This window comes from Micropterus salmoides, unplaced genomic scaffold (genome assembly GCF_014851395.1).
Source record: "Micropterus salmoides isolate LMB-PRFRI ecotype aquatic unplaced genomic scaffold, ASM1485139v1 Ms_hic_scaffold_10, whole genome shotgun sequence".
Taxonomy (NCBI): Eukaryota; Metazoa; Chordata; class Actinopteri; order Centrarchiformes; family Centrarchidae; genus Micropterus; species Micropterus salmoides.
Genome location: NW_024040041.1, coordinates 29,303,226 through 29,324,177, shown reverse-complemented (window position 1 = coordinate 29,324,177; position 20,952 = coordinate 29,303,226). Strand labels below are relative to the sequence as shown.

General features: G+C 40.8%; 1 protein-coding gene across 1 annotated transcript; it reads right to left on the bottom strand.

Annotated features, from left to right (window-relative positions):
- Positions 1 to 214: 214 nt before the first annotated feature.
- Positions 215 to 20,831, bottom strand: LOC119894698 (hepatic leukemia factor-like). The gene is made up of 4 exons (XM_038707348.1): positions 20,425 to 20,831; positions 19,189 to 19,536; positions 4,488 to 4,702; positions 215 to 4,260 (listed from the first exon to the last, which is right to left on the bottom strand). The coding sequence occupies exons 1-4, from the start codon at positions 20,537 to 20,539 to the stop codon at positions 4,045 to 4,047; spliced, it is 894 nt and encodes a 297-aa protein (XP_038563276.1). The 5' UTR covers positions 20,540 to 20,831; the 3' UTR covers positions 215 to 4,044.
- Positions 20,832 to 20,952: the final 121 nt, after the last annotated feature.

The following is a 20,952-nucleotide window of genomic DNA, read 5'->3' as shown; positions in this document are numbered from 1 at the left end:
AAGGCACCCACATCTGTCTTTCTTTCAGTCCTTTGGATTTTTACATTTCAGGGTGGACAAATTTGCTGTGAAAACATTAAAAAATACCTTTACTAGAATTTAATGATTTCTGATTTCTATTTATCCTGTACAAAACAGCTGTACAAAAACATGGCTTTTCCATCAGTATTTTAAAACCATTCTGCTTGAGTGAGAGAAGAAATAAGAAAACATGTCAGAAAAGAATTGGGATTTTATTAGACACTACAAATTACAGAGAAACGGAGAGGCTAAGGGCCAAACTGCACAAATAAATGTTATGCATCCATTCCATGACAAACAAGACCGAATACACATTTCTGTTGTATTTTTATACACGCTGAAACAGTCTGTTGGTGTTGCCATGAATACAATGGTTACAAGTCTGTTGCAATGTCCAAAATAAGAAATGAAAAGAGTTGTCAGTGTATATAATATATAGATTTTTTGACGCACTAAGAAGCCCTTCAGTGCAGATGTGAACATATCCGATTGGTGCTGTGATGAGAACTTTACATTGCTGAGAGACTGGGGAACAGTCAGTGTATTCAAGGCACTGGAATAGACTCAGAATTATGGTTAACGTTTCCGGGTGAGGTAGTGAAATCACTCGACAGTGAGGTAATTTTGGGATACACATGGATTAATTATTGGCTTTTTCCTATATTTGTATGATTTCATATAAAGATGCTAACCAGATTCAGGAGGCATCGTTCCAGTCTTGACTCTTCTCTTCGAACCCTGTTCATACTCGAGTGCGTCTCTGCAGATAAGAAGGGAAACTCCCTCTAAAGCGCAGAAATACTAAGAAATTAGTTTGTGGTTAGAAAATAATCACTTTATGTCGCACACACCTATGGATCGGATCAATAACGTTCAACCAAGCCTGGACTGGGATTTGACTTATATATCCTTAGATGTTTTATTGGGCCGATATTGGCTTTTCTAATTGTTTTGTTTAGGGTTGTAATGTTTTCAAATCTTTTCCACCCTGAAAAGAACCAAATACTGATGCCTCAAAATATAAAGATGTCGGCACAAAAATATGGAAGTCCAGGGCTGCCACTATTCAAATAAAATTATTTACTCATTAAGAATAATTTCATTTACTGTTTGGGTGATGAAACATAAAATGTAACATAAAAATGTTAATTTCAATCACATGTTATACACATCCAAATAGAATAGGACATTTCTATTGTATAAAAAGGGGGTAATTTCATATTTTGGGATTCTTTTTGCCCAGTTAGATCAGAAAATCAATACTCCCATGTCCTCTAAGCTACAGCCAGCAGTTGGTTAGCTTAGCTTGGTACAAGACTGGAAATAGGGGAAGTGGCCAGAACTCACCAGCACTTAATTTTCATGTTATATCCCGTCTGTTTAATTTGTACAAGAAAGACACAAAAGTGTAAAAATATCGTGACCAAAGTATTTGTCACCATTGCACCCATCCAGGAAATATACATACATAAAACCAAACTGTACACCAAACCAAAGTGTAATATCAACAGTTTAGAGGTGCTGGTAGGTGGGTTTTGATTCCCTCCATTTGAGTCTTTGTGTTATGCTAAGCTAAATGGTTGCTAATTGTATTTTCATACTTAATGAAACATGAAAGTGGTATTAACTGTCAGCAAATGTCAAACTATTTCTTTGGATGATTTCATTTTTAATTCGACAGCCCTGGACTTCCATACAAATTATCAGAAACATCAATATCAGCCCTCAAAAACATAAATCGGTCGCATCCGAGTCTTGGACTGACTGGCAAAAAATTTTGCAGCATGCAGCGCTACACTACAGCACAACTAACATTTGGGGTGGGGTGGGGGGGGACTCCACTGCAAGCTTTCACTTTCACAAAAGAAATGAAGCTTTCCAGTGTCCATCACTCAGGGTCAGGGACACGCTACAACTGCATTGGAAGGAAACAAACACACACAGAGCAGCAATAGAAAACCAGCTATAGATTTCCCTTCCTTCATAGTAACTTCATCCCGTCAAATAAGATCTAAAAGAAACAAACTAACAAGCTGTGTGGTTACAAAAAGCCTTGAGAAGTTAAAATATTCACCACTGAAAGAAAAGAAAGCCTCGACGACTTATTAAATGTCCGGAAGTGTCGGCGGAAGGTTACAAGTGTTTTCTTGTTGGGTTTGAGTTGATGGATTTTGAATAGGGCACAAGTGTACATTCTCTCTTTTGGACTGCATTTTCAGCATTGGCTTCCTTAGAGTTAAATGGGATTTACATGGCATGGTTAAAGGTGGCACCAACATAAGCAGGAGTGTCATCATAATAATAATATTCATAAAGATAATAATAATGCCCTGGAGGTTTGGGTGCTGCTTAATATCCACAAATCTCTAAAACTACCACATCCTAGCTAATATAGATTATCAAAATACCACTATATGCATTTGTCTTTGAGTTATATACTTGTATTCTTTAATAATATTCTGGATCTGTTGTGCCTTTAAAATACATAGTTCATTAATGTATAGGAAAAATACTGTACAAAAAGAACAACTTATAGAATAGGTTTATATAAACATATCTCTTGTAACCAATATATCATCTCTGTTGTGAATCGTTTGGTCTGCAGTAAACAAATTGATTGGGTTAACCACAGTATTGGACAACACCATCCAACTTTTTTTTGTCAACATCTTTTACATTCATACAGCCATCTTTAAAAAGAGGGCAAACGTAGAGCTACAATGAGAGACTACAGACATCTGGATTCATTTCTAAAATAAAAGCACTCATATTAATCATGCTAAGTTAAACAGAAGCAAACAGAATTATCAACAACTTTGCAAAAAAAAAAAAGAAAAAAAGATTTGCAAACAGCTTTTCGTTCAGTGAAAGAAAATCATGCTTAAATCTGAAAACAAGGAGGAGGCTAAACGACAACAATGTCAAGAGCAGTATTAATACTAACAATTATATCAACAGAATACATATATGTATATATATATATATATATTAAAAAAAACAACAATCTTCCATCTGAGAAATAAAAGGTTGATAAATATGAGGCGGAGGAATTTTGAGCGAGTGGAACCGTTGCACCGGATCAGATTGTGAGACGCGCGTTAGTGCAGAGGTTAGCTACCCTTAGTTAATTGAGGTGAGCTAAAGTGAGAGGTGGAAAGAAGGGCGAGATCTAGGAGCAGGGAGGGGTGAGGGACATGTAGGTAGTCATGTTAGTTTAGTTCTGGATAGGAATTATTGCTCAGTGTCCGGATGAAGGAGAAAAACTAAAACAATATATATTTTTGAAACGGCAACTCTGCACCACCATTGCACAAAAAATGTGCTATGTTTTAAAATAACGAAAACGCTGTTACTGAAGCCAGAGGGGTAGATGAGTTAGAGCGCTGGGAGGCAAAACAGTAACACAACATGTACATCAAGAAAAGGGGTTAAACGTTGCTAATGGGAGACAAGCAAACGGTTTAGAGGGCATTAAAAACACAAGTTTTGGGGGTTATAAGCAGACACGTCACATGTTAATACCAGAAGAAGAAGAAGACATAGAAGAAGGGAAACAGGAAACAGTTTTCAGTCCTGATGTCACGTATAAAAATCGGTATGAAAGTGAACAACAAACACCATGGCATTGTTTCTCAAAAGTGGAAGGTTGTGGTGGACTCAGCTGGTGGGTTGGCTCATAACTCCTCACAGTACATTAAAGTGGGAAGTATGCATGTGTAAATACATATATTTATCTATGTATATATATTTAGTCGAACAATGTGTACAGAAAATAAAAGAAGGAACAGACAAATTGAAGCTTATGATAGAAGTCAAAATGACAGATATAATACCTGAATCATACAGGTGTGTGTTGGTTAAGGGGGGAGGGGAGGGGGAGGCAGGAGGTTTGCGGGAGGAGGACGAGTTGGAGGTGGAGGAGGAGGGGGCAGTGCCACCAAAAGAGGCACATAGTCCTTCAAACTTAAGGGAAGGTGGGTTGGGGTAATGAAGTGGGAGTGGGTTGGGTTTTTTGGGGGGGGCTCACAGAGGCCCGTGTCGGGCCTCGTATTTAGCCAGAATGTTTTTGCACCGGCCCAGCTCCTTCCTCATGTCCGCTACCTCTATGCGGAGAGCGGCGTTCTCCTTCTCCAGAAACCCGGCCCGGATGGCGATCTGGTTCTCCTTCAGCCGCCGGGCGTCCCGTGACCTCTTGGCTGCCACGTTGTTCTTTCTGCGCCGGGCCCAGTATTTATCATCCTGAAGAGCAGAGCAGACGGGTTAGCACTGAACACAGCAATGTTTATCAGAAATCACTAATACCGCCCTCTTGCTAGCTGCTGGCAGGGTCAAAAGGTCAGGAAGCTCTCCGTTTAAAATATTAGCACCAGTAAAAAACATTGGTTCATAAATAATAAAAGCACAAGGTCAGAGTATTTTTTTTGTGCTTATAGAGTATTGAAAACTGCCAATTCAGTTTTTATTACCTTTAGGTCTTCGGGAATGAAAACCTTGCGGGCTTTCTTGATCATGGGCTGTGGCTTCAGCTCCTCTGCGGAGAATTTGCGTTTCCTGGGGTCGAACATTTCCTGGCCGGGCACACTGGACAGAGCCAGGTCTGCCGGGTCAGGCTCGTAGCTCAGGGGCACCTGGATGGACTCTGGGTCTATGGGGCTGGGGGTGTCCCGGGCTGAGGGCAATGCTGCAGGAGGACAGGAAAAAATATCACACATTAGCTGCCAGCAAACACACAGAGTCATCCTGTTTTCTCATAACGACGGTGTACAGAGTGCTGAAAACTTAGAGTGGAGAGGAGAGAAGCCAGTGGGAACCAAACTCTAAGTACCTCTGATTGTGACTCTAATGGAAGAAATGGCACCATTAAAGTTCAAGCTGGCACTTCCATTTAGGGTAACTGGTAGGGCTGCAACTAATGACTATTTTCGTAGTCGACTAATCTGTTAATTATTCATTAGATTAGTTTACTAGTCACAATTATTTTTGTCACCCCCTAACCATAATTAAACCATTTAACTAATTAAATATCTTTCGAGTGAATAAGTGAACGAGGTTTACTATTCAGAATAAACAATACTATCAACACCAGGGGGAAAATAGGGAAGAAGACAAGACAGGGTAGGATACTCCTATAATTCACCCATTTCCTATTGCACTCATTTGCTAACACAACTAAAAGAGCATTCAGTTAGCCAGAATCATCCATGAGACCTCAAAAACAAGAACGCAAAGAACAACAGAGAGGCTGCTCCAAGATAACAGCCAGGCTTTATCACGCGAAACAATAAGCTGACAATCTGATTTATTGCCAAGAGATTTAACTTTAAAATTTAAAACTTTTCAACAAAGGATTTTTGCTTTGGAACTATAGAAAATAAATGCAAATTAAAAGCAGATACTGTAACCACAACTGTACACTAACAATGTAATGTCTACTTAAATAAAGCATAAAGCAACAGCCCCTTTCATAATACTTCTGTAGTTTATTTAGCTTTTGTAAGTGGAGAATTTTCTGTTGGCTACATCACGAGCCACATGGTTCTTGATTTACTTTAAAATGTTAAACCATTACTCAGATCAGTAAGGACAGAATAACAGTGGTACGAATGTTGAGACTATCTTACAGTTGTGGCCTTTCCTCTGTCGCTGCTGCTCTGTTTGACTCAGATTGTATAAGAAGTGGACGTAGTCATCGTGACGTCACCCGTTGGTTTGTGGACTGCTGTTTTGAAGCCTTGAGTTTGACCTATAGGTCGCTGTGATGTTGAGTTTTTGCAACCAGCGGCACCGGACGCGACCGTATTTGGATGAGACGGTGGAGCTAACGGCCGTGTGTGGAGCTAGCGAGCTTGCTTAGCTAGGTGCATCTGTAATTCACCCTAACTTTCATTTTAACAGAACTGACAATTTTGTCTAGTGAACAACAGTCTAAAAACTAAAGATAATCCCGCCCTTAAGCATTCTCTGCTTTATGGTCCAATTTCCTTTAAATGGGACCATGATTTACTAAATAAATATCATGTTGTATTGACGAAGACATGAAACTAGCGATTGAGACCATAAACTCATCAGGAAAGTGTTTACAGAGGTAATTATTCAGCTAAGAAGTAGGTTCATTTTACCATAATTTCTAATGGAGCCGGACTTCTTTTTGCAACCAGAAGAGTCGCCCCCTGCTGGCCGTTCAACAGAATGCAGGTTTAAGGGACTTCCTCGTTAGTTTGCTGACCGGAAGCTTCCCGCTTTGTTTGACTGCTGCAGTGGTCTGAGTAACAGGGACCAGAGAGCGTTTGAGCCTTTTTATATACAGTCTATGGTTTCAGCACATTTTCGATTCGCCATTAACTTTCGTAAAACTGCCAATATTCAAGTTCTACACAGTTGATTTCTCGTCTCAAAACCTGTCAAAAGTGTATTTATAGATGAAATGGTGTACAGAATTTGTAAAAAAAAAAAACAAAACCGTTCTGCTGTTGGCCTCTTTCTCTGTTGCTTTCCGCTTTTCGCATGAAAGCTTCTTTTTTGTGAGTAGTCTTACAGTCAAGCAGTCATGCCAGACAATGCAAGCGATACTACCCCCAGCACTACCTGTAGCGCATTGCTGTTAGAAATGAACAACCAGAAATGTTCTGAATGAGAAGATCTGTCCCTTAAACGGCATCTTTGAAACGGCGCTTGCTTTTTAAATAATTTTTATAATCAACGTTGTCGACTACGTCGACTAATTGTTCCAGCCCTAGTTACTGGTAACGCAACATTATGAGTGAGTCTTCATCAGCAGATCTTTTCTGTGGAGCTCTTACAGCTGGACAGAGGACACAGTAGGAGCCTCTCGAACTGAGCAGGAGGCCTCTGAGGGGGAGCTGAATGCTGCCTTTCTTCCCTCTGAGCTCACATGTTTGTGTTCAAGGCCATTAAGAAATGTCAGGCTTTGACAGAGTCTCAGTGTCGGTGCAGATGTAAAGCAAGAGAACAGGTGACTTCATTTCTAGAGAAAGAACAGTTTCATTTGTATAGAAAAGTATTTGCGTAACCTGACCAGCAGATGGTGCTATCACATAAGCTTTAAAAACGCTGCACCCTGAGAAATCATTTCACTGTTTCATCTTAAACTCTGCAGCTATCAGCAGTCCCCGTCAGCTGATCTGAAACCACCAGGTTTTGTCTTTCAACTGTCTGGAGGGGATCTGCTCCTCACATTTCTCTGCCTGTTGTGCAAACTAAGCTTCTCCACTTGATTTGAAGCTGCAGGCGACCAGCGGAGGGTGACTCAGTTCATCAGCCGGCCCACCTGGAACAATTTCTCTGAGACTCATTACACTAGCACTAATTTGTTTTGTCATTCAAACCACACCTGCATTTCCCACTTGATAAGAAAAGCTCGACGAGCAACACAACAACTGGGAATCTGACTGAAAGCAGCAAAGTGCAGCAGGCATTTTAATTAGCTGCTGATGTGCTGCCAGCTCGTACATCATGACCTACATTTCGTATTTGTGAACTTGCAGTGACAGATAGTCAAGGCCGCTGACCTTCAGTCAGGGGTGTACACGGCCAAACTGCTTTCGGGTGCGGCGGAGATTTGAGAAGGGGCCATAAGATTTGGCTCTGACTGCTCTCTGTGTACGTCTGTGCTCAGTCAGTACTCAGCCGGTACATCTGGACACTGATCACTGTGATCACTTCAATCCTGCTCAGATTAAAGTCACATCACAAAGACACAAAACCTCAACTGAGGGCCACGCTGCCTGAGATTTCTCTGTTTACAACAAGGAAAACAAAAGTGTTTTGTTTTAAAAAAAATAAAAATATGTAGGGCTGTTAAAAACTGCTTATTATCACCTCATAAAACTGAGCATAAATGTGGAAAAATACCCCAGTGAAAACAACAACTTTCTCAGAAAAGACACGTTTCACATGCATGCCTTCTACAGATGGTTGATGTTGCAGTTCACTACACACAAGTAGGGACGGGTATGCTTGGAAATACAACACCAAAATGACTTTATTTAAAATGTTGATATAGGAAAATTTGACTGTCCAAAATTATTGTCATTTCTGAATGTGTAAGAATGTGTTAATTTCTGTTTCTGATGAGCACCTTAGCTGCTGCTCGTCAGTGTGTAAATGGGAATGTGTTGTGGTGTAAGGCACTGGTCCGAAAGGCGCTATGTGGAAGTATTATTTTTATTATAGTTTTTCTAGATGTGTTGGTTAATGAATTGGTTGGTCTGTAAAATGTCAGAAAATAGTGAAAAACATCCATCACAAGTTTCCAGATCCCAAGGTGACGTCTTTACATAGCTTGTTTTACTGGACTAACAGTCTAAAAGATAAAAATGTAATGATATAAAACAGAGAAACGATGCAATTCGACACCTTTACCAGCAGGGAATATTTGGCATTTTTGCTTGAATAATTATTGAAATAACTAACAGGTTATCAAACTTGTTGCTAATCTTAAAACACAATGTTTTCTCTGCCAGCAGCTCTTAGAATTTCTGACCTTAAGATCATCACACAACTCCTTTTCATAAGACACATATCGCCCAACTTAACCTCCCACCATTCATAAGCTGAGCACAGCAAGCTACTTACTAACTAAGACGCTGTCTTAGACAATCTATCAGGCCTGCACTCAAACCTGCAAATAGCCACCTTGATCTAATCACCTTTGGGAGTCATTTTGATCTCCTAATTAGCAGAGTTAAAACACAGTGGCTTGGTCATGGGCTAAAAGTAGACGTACAAGCCCATTCATTGGCCTATAATGGCCTTAAACTAAAGTACGACACACTCCAGCTGAGAGGGAACAGACGAACGTGAATTCACAAAATAGCCCCGCCGCCCCATGTCCTCCTCCACCCTCCTGAACAGGAAATCTAAAATTAGCGAAGAAAGGTAGCGCAGAGCTAACCTACAAAGAGCCGTGTGAAAGCTGGAACTCTTGATTAAATACCTGCAGAAATTGCTTTCATTAGATGTGAAGGTTGCAGGTCGGTGTCACGCTAGGTGATCATATCAGAGTGTTATCATGCAGCTCTGTGGGTGATAGTGCTGCAGTTCGTGATAAGCGGAGCTGCTGGTTGTCTCTGTGTGCAGGGACAGAGCTGCTGAACTCTGACCTGGGTGTAACACGGGACCACAGCCAGTTCTTTCCCTCAAAGACTGCACTTTGGGGCTAAAGGGCAAAAAGACGACTGGAACTGGTTCACATGACGTGCTGTGTGTGCAGCTTCTTCCTCTGTACCATACAGCTCCAGTGTTGTCCACAAAACTTTTAAAAACACATCATTGAGCCACACTATTGCACTGAGTGATATGTTCCTTTATTATCATGAACACACACTATAGATTATTTGACTAAATATTAACTATTATATTGCTTAGATTTAAGATTGTGCATTAAAACACAACTGAAAATAGTCCCCACCAAATGCACGTTATTTCCTGCTGTTTGAGTAAAGTTTGCTAAAAACCAAGACATGCAAATCAAGAGGACTTCAATCCTCCAGGTCACTCATGCAGGAGCTGCTGATCCTGTCCACAGGACACATGACCAGATATATGAGAGGGAAGCTTGGCTTGCAAGAAACCAGGCTAGAGGAAATTACAACTACAACAATGGGAAAGATAAAATAAAATAAGATATGCAGTGCAGGACTTAAAAGCACACTGATAAATATTGACTGATTGCAGCCTTGACAGCCTTCTCTGACACACTAAATTATTTCTACATAAATATGTGAACTCCACATTTAGCTCCTCGAATGTGTTGATTTATGTTTCTCACTGAGCTCTCCTTCCTCGACTAACACACTGGAATGCACCCCAACACACCCTTTGACCCCTCCTATATCTGACTTCCCTTTGGACCCTGCCAACAGCACGCAGGTGTCCAACTCCTGAAGCAACCCTGACAAAGACTCTCAACATCTGCAGGCAAGTCAGATATAGAGAAAATACTGAAAGCCGCTTATATTTGTTCGTTGGATGCGATAACAAGGTTTTAAGCCGCGTGCTGTATTGCTCGCACGCAGAGTGCAGGCACAGAGGGATTGTGGTTGTTGTGGGTGGTGTTAGTGGTGGTGGAGTGGCTGGTTAGACGAGACTGTGCGAGCTGGAAAAACATTGCGTGCACGTGACAAAAGCACACCAGAGTCCATGTGATCTCTGCAGGGTACAGCCTGTGCCTTGGCTCCGAGTCCGGGCTATGTCGGAGCTGAGCCCGGCCAGGGAGGGAGAGGAAGACTGGATGGGAAGTAGAGGGTGTTAAAGGGAGAGAAGGGAGGGGAGGGTGAAAGTGAGAGTGAGTGAGGGGAGGGGAGGGAAGGGATGAGAGGCTGGTAGGTTCATGCCGTGACAAGCTCCTGTTTGCAGCTCAGCGCAGCACACGGCGCCTGCATGTGTCCGTCACATGGCCCGGCACGCTGCAGGAAACCCCTGCCGCTTTCACGTGAGAGGTAAATGTGAAGATGCAGACAGAGACCCCCCCCCCCCCCCCCCACACACACACACACACACACACACAGTATCCTGATAAACTGTGCAAAAAAATTTGTATATCAATCAATATAGAAATTATTTAATATCTTTTTTTTATTTATTAATTTATTAAGTAAATATACAAAACATGCTAAGTTTCCAGCATCTCAAATGTGAGGATTTGCTGCTTTCTTCTGTTAATCGTAAAATTTATTATCTTTGGGTTTTGGACTTTGGTTCGAACAAAACAAGCTATTTTAAGACACCACCTGGGCCCTGGGAAGAATGTTGTGCTTTCACTACATTTTATAGACTAAACAAATAATTTCATCAAATCTAATAGTCGACTCAGTTCCTTACTGCAGGAAGGAAAAAGGAAAGGAGGCTAAAACAGCTGAATCTCAGCTCAGTCTGCAATCGCTTCAACTTCCAGGAATAGAGTCATTATGGTGTAAGATAAACATCAAGGTACATGCAACTAACCTGACATGAGGATGTGAGGATTAGGGATTTTTAAATAAAACACAGACATTATTATTGTATATATTATAATACATGTTCAGACAATTCGCCTCAGTAAAAGCACTTTGGTAAACTTGCGTTGTTTCTAAATGTGCTATATAAATAAACAGACTTTAATTTACTCTGGTTTTCTGGCCTGGAGTGTCGGTTGATTGGTCGGTTGAACTTTGGATCCCATTCTTTTAAACTGAGAAAAGCGTTGAGAGTTCGTTAAGGAATTCACAACGTCACTAATGTGATACTTTATTATCTACCGGTATTATAAAGAAAGACTTATGTCATATGATAAGTTTACAATGCCTTCTCAAAATTTCTTCCTTCCCAATCTTCAAACTTTAAGACACAACACACCGAGAGGAAGTGTTTGGGCGGATCTACAAACAATCCCTACATAATTGTTTTTTTGCGTGTCTGTAAACAACTATGTCTCTGCGTTCTGTCCAGTTAAATATGGTGTGCCTCAGGGGTCGGTCTTAGGACCCATTTTGTTTTCCTTGTATCTGCTTCCCCTTGGACATATTATCCATAAACATGGCATTTCTTTTCATATTTATGCTGATGACACACAAATATACTTGCCCGTCAGATCCACAGATCCCGGAATGCTGAGTTCACTTAACAACTGCCTTTGTGAAGTTAAAAAATGGATGTCAAATAAATTCCTCCAGCTGAACTCAGACAACACAGAAATCCTGGTCATCGGGTCCCAGCAGAATACTGCCATCTGCTGGTTCCCTAGTAAATCACATTAAGCCTGTGGCAAAGAACCATGGTGTTTGGTTTGATAGTAATTTAAATTTCGAGCAGCACACCACAAAGCTTGTTCAATCACATTTTTATAAACTTTGAAATATAGCAAAAATTCGATCTGTGTTAACTTTTAAGGACACCGAGACCATTTTACACGCCTTCATCTCATCACGCCTGGATTATTGCAACAGCCTTTTCACCTGTTTAACCCAAAAATCTACTGATCAACTCCAGACTGTCCAGAACTCAGCTGCCAGGCTTTTAACCAGAACAAAGAAATATGACCACATTACTCCTATTTTAGCTTCATTACACTGGCTCCCAGTGTGTTTTAGAATTGACTTTAAAATTCTATTGATCACTTTTAAAGCTCTTCATGGCCTCTCGCCTTGTTATATTTCTGACCTTTCAGTCTCGATTGAAAACTAAAGGGGACAGAGCGTTTGCTGTCAGGGCCCCGAGGCTCTGGAACAGCCTGCCCGAGGAAATCAGGTCGGCTGAGTCAGTGAACTCTTAAGTCCCTTCTTAAAACATACTTTTATAGGAGAGCCTTTCTCGATCTTATTTGACTTTATTTTATCCCTTTTATTTTATTCTATTTTACTTATTTTATATTTATCTTAAACGTGTATTTTGGTCTTTTCAATGTTTTCTTGCTTGTATTATTGTCTTTGCACTTTGAAGCACTTTGTAACTTGTTTTGGAAAAGTGCTCTACAAATAAAGATTATTAGTATATTATTATTAATGGGACTGTCTGTTGTTTTGAGGCTCCTTCATGGGGAAGTCGATTCCACCCAAATACAAGCTAGACACATTTCATGTATTTAATTGAGCGGTGGAGCAGCTGTTGCTCATGTCGAAATCAGTCCTTAAAAAGCTGATAGGATGGTGAACAAACACCATTCATCCTCCATTGTCATCCAAAGCGGGATCAATACACAAATGCACAGAGGGTTAATATGCATTTAACTGATTCTAGCTCGTGTGATTTACACACTCGTTGGTCCATTGACACATGCCAGTGACTCACTGACTCTTCAGTGGAACAATACATGTTGCTTTTCATCAGGGCCCCATCTCTTCAGCGTTTACAGGTAAAACACAGCATCACAAAACACCATCAGCATCCAAATACTCCATCTGTTTATCTGTCACACATCGTCAGATCTTCTGCCAGGAGGATTTTTCTGTTAAATTTGGAATTTAAACACTAACTGTCTCCAGCAGTGTGCTCGGCTTTTGCTCGCTGAGGATTTGCTCCGTTTAGGTTTATTGTGAAGGTCGGCCCTATAAATGATTCAAATCGCTCCGGTTTCTAGTGAATTGAAAGCCCAAATAGTGTCTGGCAGCAGCTTAACAACCTCAGGTACACAGTTTAACGCTTCAGTCTAAATACCAACTGCCTACTTAATGTCAGCTCATTACAATAACAAAATTTTCCATTACGAAAAGTCTCCTTTCATCAACACTGAAAGACTGGAACCTAGTACTGAAGTACACACTACATGAAATAAATGGGTCTGTATATGCTTTTAGGTTCATAATGCTGCCTTTTAAAAAAAATATTTTGATGACTCAATGTAGATGGTGTTGAAAATCTCAAGAGGAAGTTTATCACGGTCATGTTGTTAAGTTTCTGTATATAAACGGCACACTGAAGTTAGTTATGACATTATTTATCAAAAGGAGATCACTACCTATAAGTGTGTGATTTGGCTGAACAGAGTGTTCAAAGATACAGTAGTTTAGGGGAAGTTTACTGTCTTTCCCACTTTCCCAGAGTAACTAAAGTTTTTATGTATTTGGCGTAGAACAAGTGGGAAGCTTCCGGTCTGAGAAGCGAGGCCAAAGCGGAAGTCCCTTTAACACTAGATCAACCAAAGGGTCAAATTTACCCGCGGCTGGTTTTCGATTGTATGTAATCGATTTGTTTCAAAACAATAGTCAAGTCCCCCAGTCTTTGACATTTTTCCTAAAAGTGTGTTATGTAGCAACCCCAATTGTTAAAAATATTAAGATAAAGCCAGATTTAAAAAATGGGCATTTATACCTATAAGTGCCAGCGGGTAAAATTTACCCCTACAGAGAATACAGTAATTTTCGCGCTGTTCATTTCGCACGTTTAGATAAATATTCTATGTTGCTAGTGGCAACGCCTTTTCCACTACAGGCATTGGTCAGCGCAGTGAGTGAAGGAGAGTCTGACGGTGGGGGCTAAGCAATGTGTCCTGAGTTTATTCTGCATCTTAGGGCCTATGGCTTTTGGGTAGGCTATGATCATCAAAACTAATTGTGCAGTAGCCTAGTTTTTCACTGTGATAGAAGTGTGTTTTGCGATCCCTTCAAGAGAGCGTGTGGCTCCTTCATGCACTTTTTGACCTGCAGAGGATATATAGTTTTCCAACACTGTGTATTATTTTAGTAAAAGTGATTATACATTTTTCCTTGGGAAAAATCTACTTGATATATAATTGTATATATTGTATAATTGTTTCTTTTGAATGAATACTTTTGTTTGGACCTTTAAAATTTTCTAACTTTGTAATTCACTGGATGCCCAATGGAGTCCAAAAGAAAAAGCACAACAATAACAACTAGCCTCCATTATTAAGCTATTATCATCGCCTATCAAACACTACAATAGTCAGTTGTTTTTCTAATTTGTATGCTACATTTAAATTCAAGCTTTTGAATATAACTTGGCTATAATATCTACAACAATGGCGAGTGGATGACATCAAAATAGCCGTTGCGTGTGGACGTGCCCTTCACACATGCGGGAGCACAGGTGAACGACCTGCATGGTGAAGGCATAATTCTATAAATGTGGGGATGGTGTTTATGGGAAATGCACAGCCAAGGTGCTGCATGTTTCCCAAAGTGTGTTGGAGCAACATGTTGCAGAAATAATCACAAAATCACTGCATTTTATGTGATTGACAAGTCGTTACCATGATGACCTGTCAATCAGGCTAGAGTGGCTCCCATGGCACTGTGTAAATTTAACCAGCGCCATTGAAAAAGAGTATTAGGAGTTGGCTGTTCACTTTCTCTGGTGAGTACATTTAGTTTTAAGTCTGTTGTTCGCTAGACAAAATGATATGCTGATATGCACCTAGCTAAGCAAACTAGCTAGCTCCACACGGAGCCATTGGCTCCACCGTCTTTCTCTGCAAAACTAAGCAAGTAAATTAAGGGGTTTACATCAGACATTGAAACCCCCTGTTCTTATGTATTAAATTATGTGTTTGTGTTTTGTGCGTGTGGCTTTGAACTATGGGCCGTGTGTTTTTTGAATATTTAAGCTGTCACTGTCACTAAAGAGTCTTTAATAAACAACGCATTTCATTCATTAATGTCTCACATAAGTTAATGTTTATTGATCAGTAAAATAGTCAAAAATTGAATGCATAGCCCTGTAATAAGTAATTGCAATTGCTAAACTGAGTAAGAAAACCCTGTAAATAATTGATAAATAGCCATAAGTAAGTCAAGTACTTGATATTACCAAGCATTATAAGTTTTGTCACTATACACACTGCCTTTGAGTTCAAGCCTCATTTGGAGTTATTTCTTCGAAGTGGCTAAATCATAAAAAAAATATTCAGTCACTACTATTTATTAATAATAATAATAATAATAATAGTAATGATGATCAGAAGACGAAGTGAACAGCAAAGTAGGATTCACATTTCTTTATTCAAAATAGCGATTTCTATTTCATAATGAAGCCTTTGCCACAACTGGGATTTGAACCAGATAATCATCCTTAAATATTCAAAAGAAAACTCAGCAGGATAAGGTTCAGCACCTTGGACAGCGGACTAAAATTTCAGCAGCAGATCTGCCAAAGTAGAAGCAAATAACGATTAAGATAAGATTGCGCTTTATTGATCCCTAGGTTCAGGCACCACAGCAGTAATTACAGGGAGTACAGAAATGTATAGTAGGGAACAGCAAGATATAACCAGCAAAATAAAACAGGTAATCATGGATCATATAAAAATGTTTTTTAAAAACTGTACAAGATAAAATAAAATACAAGACTTTAGTAAAGTGTCAAGATGTCTCTCTACAGAATCAGCTGTGTATCTAAAGTCCAGCTTGTACTGTGACCAGTGAGCCCCCCTGGATACACCGCGGCAGAACGCTGATCCAAAACTGTTCTCTGTCCAAGTGGTCCTTCACTGTGACGTTCAGGTGAAACATCCGTCTGCAGGGAGGAGGACAAGTCAGTGTGACAGAAAAACAGTGGAGCTTGTGTTAACCTTGACACTGCACTGCTTCATAAGTCTAATCCTGTATTAAATCAGGCCTATTACATTTTAAGACTAGAGTGTATTGGGTATGGGGTTGCCTGTGTCTTAAACAGAAACACTGTTGTGGTGCAAGCACGTAAGACTTCTGCTCGCCTTTATACTTGTGTACACAGTGAAGTGACCAATAAATATGATTTGATTTAGCACATTACCATGTGTCCCTGTTGCTGTGTACTCAGGTCTAATTCAATACTTGGAGGTTACGATGGCGCTCAGATGGCAACAAATTTGCAAGCTTTTCTAAATCAGGGGGAGGGTTATATATTGTATTAATATACTAAATTATGGCCTAATTTAAATGGGTAAACAGTCCCCTCTGTGGTTCCTTCCTCCTGTTTGACTTCAGGTGAGTAGCAACACGATGGTGAACTACAGTGTTAGCTGTGGTTGTTTAATCTTTCCACAGAAGACCGACAATGTTATGTTAGTGACCCAATGCAGAAGATCAGCTGACAATCATCAAACATAAACATTAATGGTCAGTTCAATGTAGGAGAAAACTTATACATAAGGGACAACACCACAAATAGTTTGGCTAAAGAATAACCTATAATAGTCTGCGTAACTTACAGTAGAAATATATTGCATGTGCTGTAACGTTAGTTAATGTTAATCCATTTTGGCATATATCCATGGGTCTGTCTGCTTAAAATGGTTAAGTTACATTTGTCCAGTTAGCTGGTCTTTACTGTTAGCCAGCTCTCCTGGCAGACCCGATTTGTTAAACATATGAATTTGTGCTTTGTCAGGTCTGTCTGCAAGATGACAAGCAAATAACTTTTAAAATGCTTGTTTTCTAAATGGAGTTTTGAATGGATCAGGGCTATGCTATGCCAACTGTTTCATAGTAAAGTACAGTGATAGCTGGAATCAAGTAACAGACACATATTTTCTGAACTTACCAGGTAGTTCAACTTCTTCGCTTGCTTTTCTCCAAGCACTCTCCTGTTTTGACAGTGGAGGTCGCAAAACTCAATGGCTTGCTGCTGCAGACAAGTTGGGAAGCGCGAGTGAAGATAAATCTAGTTTTTAAATCCCAAAAAATTCAATCAAAAAGTTAATTTAATAAAAACATTAACTCTGAGATCCTCCTGCTGGTAAACAGCTCCAATTCAAAGCAGAATCATAAAATGCATAAAATATTCTGCACCGGTTTGCTACAGTTTCCAGATTGTCGTCGAGCAGAGGCTCTGTCTCTCAGCTCTGCCTGGTCCTCTAAACACAACACTTTAAGTTCAAAGCGCAGTGATGCACACAAATGTTTCGCTCCAGTTGAATACTTTCAACAACGCAGATTTTACATGTTCGCACCATTTGCAACAACTGACAAATGTGCTTTGCGGTCTATGCCAGACCGGCTACCAAAACAAAGAACAGAGAAGATCGGATGACAACAAACACAGAGAGGGTGTGACGTCAATCTCTGCTCTGCTTATTTAGGTTTATGTTCATTGTTCAGCACCAAGTCACCAAAGCAAATTCTATATCTTTACATAGCAAATAGCTGTTTGCTGCTTTATTAATGTTCAGAACTTGTAAGCTTTCAGTTTGACATTTTCCATTGAAGCTTAATATTTTTGTCATCAATTTACATTTCAAATTTCCTTTTTCAATGTCCCTGTTTAATTATCACCTGCTTATTCTTGGTAGTGTAGTAAAATAATAATCTTTTAAAGTGAATCTTAATTAATAATTTTCTATTTGGACTTTGGAAGTTGTCCTAAACCAAAAACATACTCCATAAAAAGCGTGTTGTTGTGCGTTTTAAAAATGCATTAAAATTCATTCAAAAATGTATGTCATTGAGTCTACACTGCAGGACAAAGGCAAAGTGTAGTAAATTATGAATCAGACGCAAGCAGTATTTAATCAGTAATCAGGTTTTTCCTGCATAGAGAATTACAAGGCGTTTATAAATGCTGTTGCAAATGGCGCTTGTGAACACTGCTCTGTGCACCTCTACATGTGTGACTGAACGCCGTCCTGGACAGCGACTACAAAGCCAGTGTGCTTTTGTTAACATTGGAGAAATGTAAGGAAATAAAGTTTACATTTTTTAATGATACTTTTCTCCCGATTTGTCACATACAAACGTTCAAACCGACATTTTCTGTACCTACATCCGAAACATGACTTCCACAAACAGCAAATACGTTTAAATTAGTAATGATTTGTTTTTTAATTCATGTCATTTAAAAAAACAGGACGAGATCTCCATGTTTGAGCTTCACCACGTCATGTGACTTGCTTCAGTAGGAACAAATATTACTGGAACCACTAGAGTAAATTGCAGATCAACATTTAATATCCAGAAATTCACATCAGCTACACTGCAAGAGGACCCTGAATAAGAAATAAAAACAGCTAATGTTATATTTGATTTTAATATCTTGCTGTGTAAATGAACACATTTGCTTTAATGTTGTAGGCACTTTTTTTTTTTTAATATGGACTAACGCGAAAATCATAATCATTTTCTTTAATTATATCATTATTAAAATATGTTGCTGGCACGTGATCAGGATGGTACCAACTCGGCCTTATTTTAAGCCAGGGAAAAAACCTGGTAATTACCAAACCCTGCAGGGAATTCTTGGGACTGAAACGAAACCAAAGCCAACTCTTACGGTGAAAAACAAAACAGCAAATAAAACTACAGTAAAACACAACTCATGGCAGTGGGCCTTTTGTCTGGGCTGCATCCTGGGACTCCAAAGTCCAATGCAAGGCTGTAAATCAGGTGTCAAGTATGTCAGTGTGCATCTAACCTGTGGTCAAAAGCTCTAACTACAACAGGAGCTGAATGAGAAAAGATCTAAATCAGCGCTCAGGGGCGATGCCTTCAGAGACCTGGGACACAAACCACAACAACTTGTTCTCTGTTAGCATCTCTGGTCTGACATTTACTCAGTATGTGTGTGTGTGTGTGTGTGTGTGTGTGTGTGTGTGTGTGTGTGTGTGCGTGCTAGGTGAGCAAACAGCAGCACGTTTTGCTAAAGCACCCACTGACACAGAAGAGGTGTGAAAAACTTGTCTTTGCATGCAGGTGTGCTTTCAGGTGCACATCGGGCTCCCCTGCATGTGGCTCCTACCTGCTGTGCTGGGGCTGCGGAGGCAGGTCTGAGGCGCCAGGCCTGTGTGAACCGAGGTGGTGGCGCGGCTGCTGAGGTCCACCACAGAGGGTGTGGGCGGCGCAGACGGCGGGGACTGCTGCTGCGACGGCGCTGCCTGTGTGGCCTGGCTGCTCTGGGCTGCGCTGACGGGGATGCCGTTCTCGGACAGGAACTCTTCCAAGTCCATGTACTCCAGCTGGAAGTTGTCCCCATCGTAGGGCAGGGTCTTGTCCCAAAGGGTCGGGCCAAGGAAGGCCGACTGTGGGTGGTTGGCTGTGCTGCTCTCATCGTCCAGCTTCTTCTCTTTCTCCTTGTCTTTCCCAAGTCCTGCAAATGTTTGCACACAATCATTTCACTGTCTTTCAGGATCACGGGTCAATGCATGGGTATAAATAGAACGCATGCTTGGGGCTTCATCATAAAAAGGGTCAGTTCAACCAATTTACCAAAGGAAAAAATATTTTCGTTTTCACCCACAGGATAAGCTGTTGGCGTCATTGTTTGCAAAGGCATGTAGCTGCGTCATCTTTCAATGTGGTGAGCTCTACCGACTCGATTCATTCCTGCACGGGACTGTGGCGGTCACAGAAGTTTGAACTGGACAAACAAAACCAAAAACTATCTGCATGAATTTGGGTGAACTGACCCTTTAAGAGTACAAACTAGGTCTCCATTCATGTTCAGATAACGTGATGTCACTCAGTCCGTGATACAAACAGAGGGTGTACTGCAAGAGAGCACAAAAGACGCCCTCTATCGACAGCTCGTGGTATCACTAATATAAATCCCATCGAAAACAAGAGGGTTTAAAGATTATAAACTCACCTGCAGGCTAAAAACAGCGCAGGTGTTGTCAGAACCATGCTGTACTATGTTACTTTAGATAATAAGTATAAGCTAAAATAGCTTGTTGGCTCGAGGTCAAGTTCACGTGAACCTGTCACTCAATTAACATTAAGACCAGAAGACAACATGCAATTTTATTTATCTTTGTCGCCGCTCAACTAACACAAATACACAGTTTCTTTTTCCGACAAAGCCCATCTAATAATAAGAAACGTCACTCTGATCGGATTTATTTAACCTGTGTCCATCACTGCGAGATCTGTCAAAACCGTGGATGTCTAACGTTACAGAATGATAATAGCATCAATAGAGAAACATCACAGAGACGCGCCGAGTCTGTGTACGTGCAAGTCAAGTTTTAAAACGTACCTTCATCGTGATGGAAAGGCAGCTTCAGCGGGTTTTCCAGCAGGGATTTCAGCACGCCGTGAGTCGGCGGCAGGAAAGTTGGGTTTATAGGAACAGGTCTGGCCATTTTTTCCATATGTCTTGAAGGGCTATTTGAGAATTAAGCTTGCAAACACACGACTGGATCTCCCCCCCCTTAAAAAAAAAAAAGAAGGAGAAGCGACCGAACTCGCTCGCCGGGCCCGTGCAGATCCTCGCAGACGGGGGAAAACGACGCCGGAGCTCGGAGGGAGAAGACGGAGCTCCGCGCTGCAGCAGGACGGTGAGCGGCTGGCTGGCTGTCTGTCGTCGAGGCTGCCTGGCAAATAGCTGGAGGAGGAGGGCGGGGGGACCGGAGCTCTGACGGAGCCTCTACACTTCTCCATCCATGTGCGGAGACGGACGCCGGTGACGTCAAACCACCAGGAGGGCGGAGACGCTTCTCGCGGCGCGTTCAGGTCGCGTGGGTAAAAACCCCTTCATAGTGCCGGAAAATGTTGCGGAAAAAAG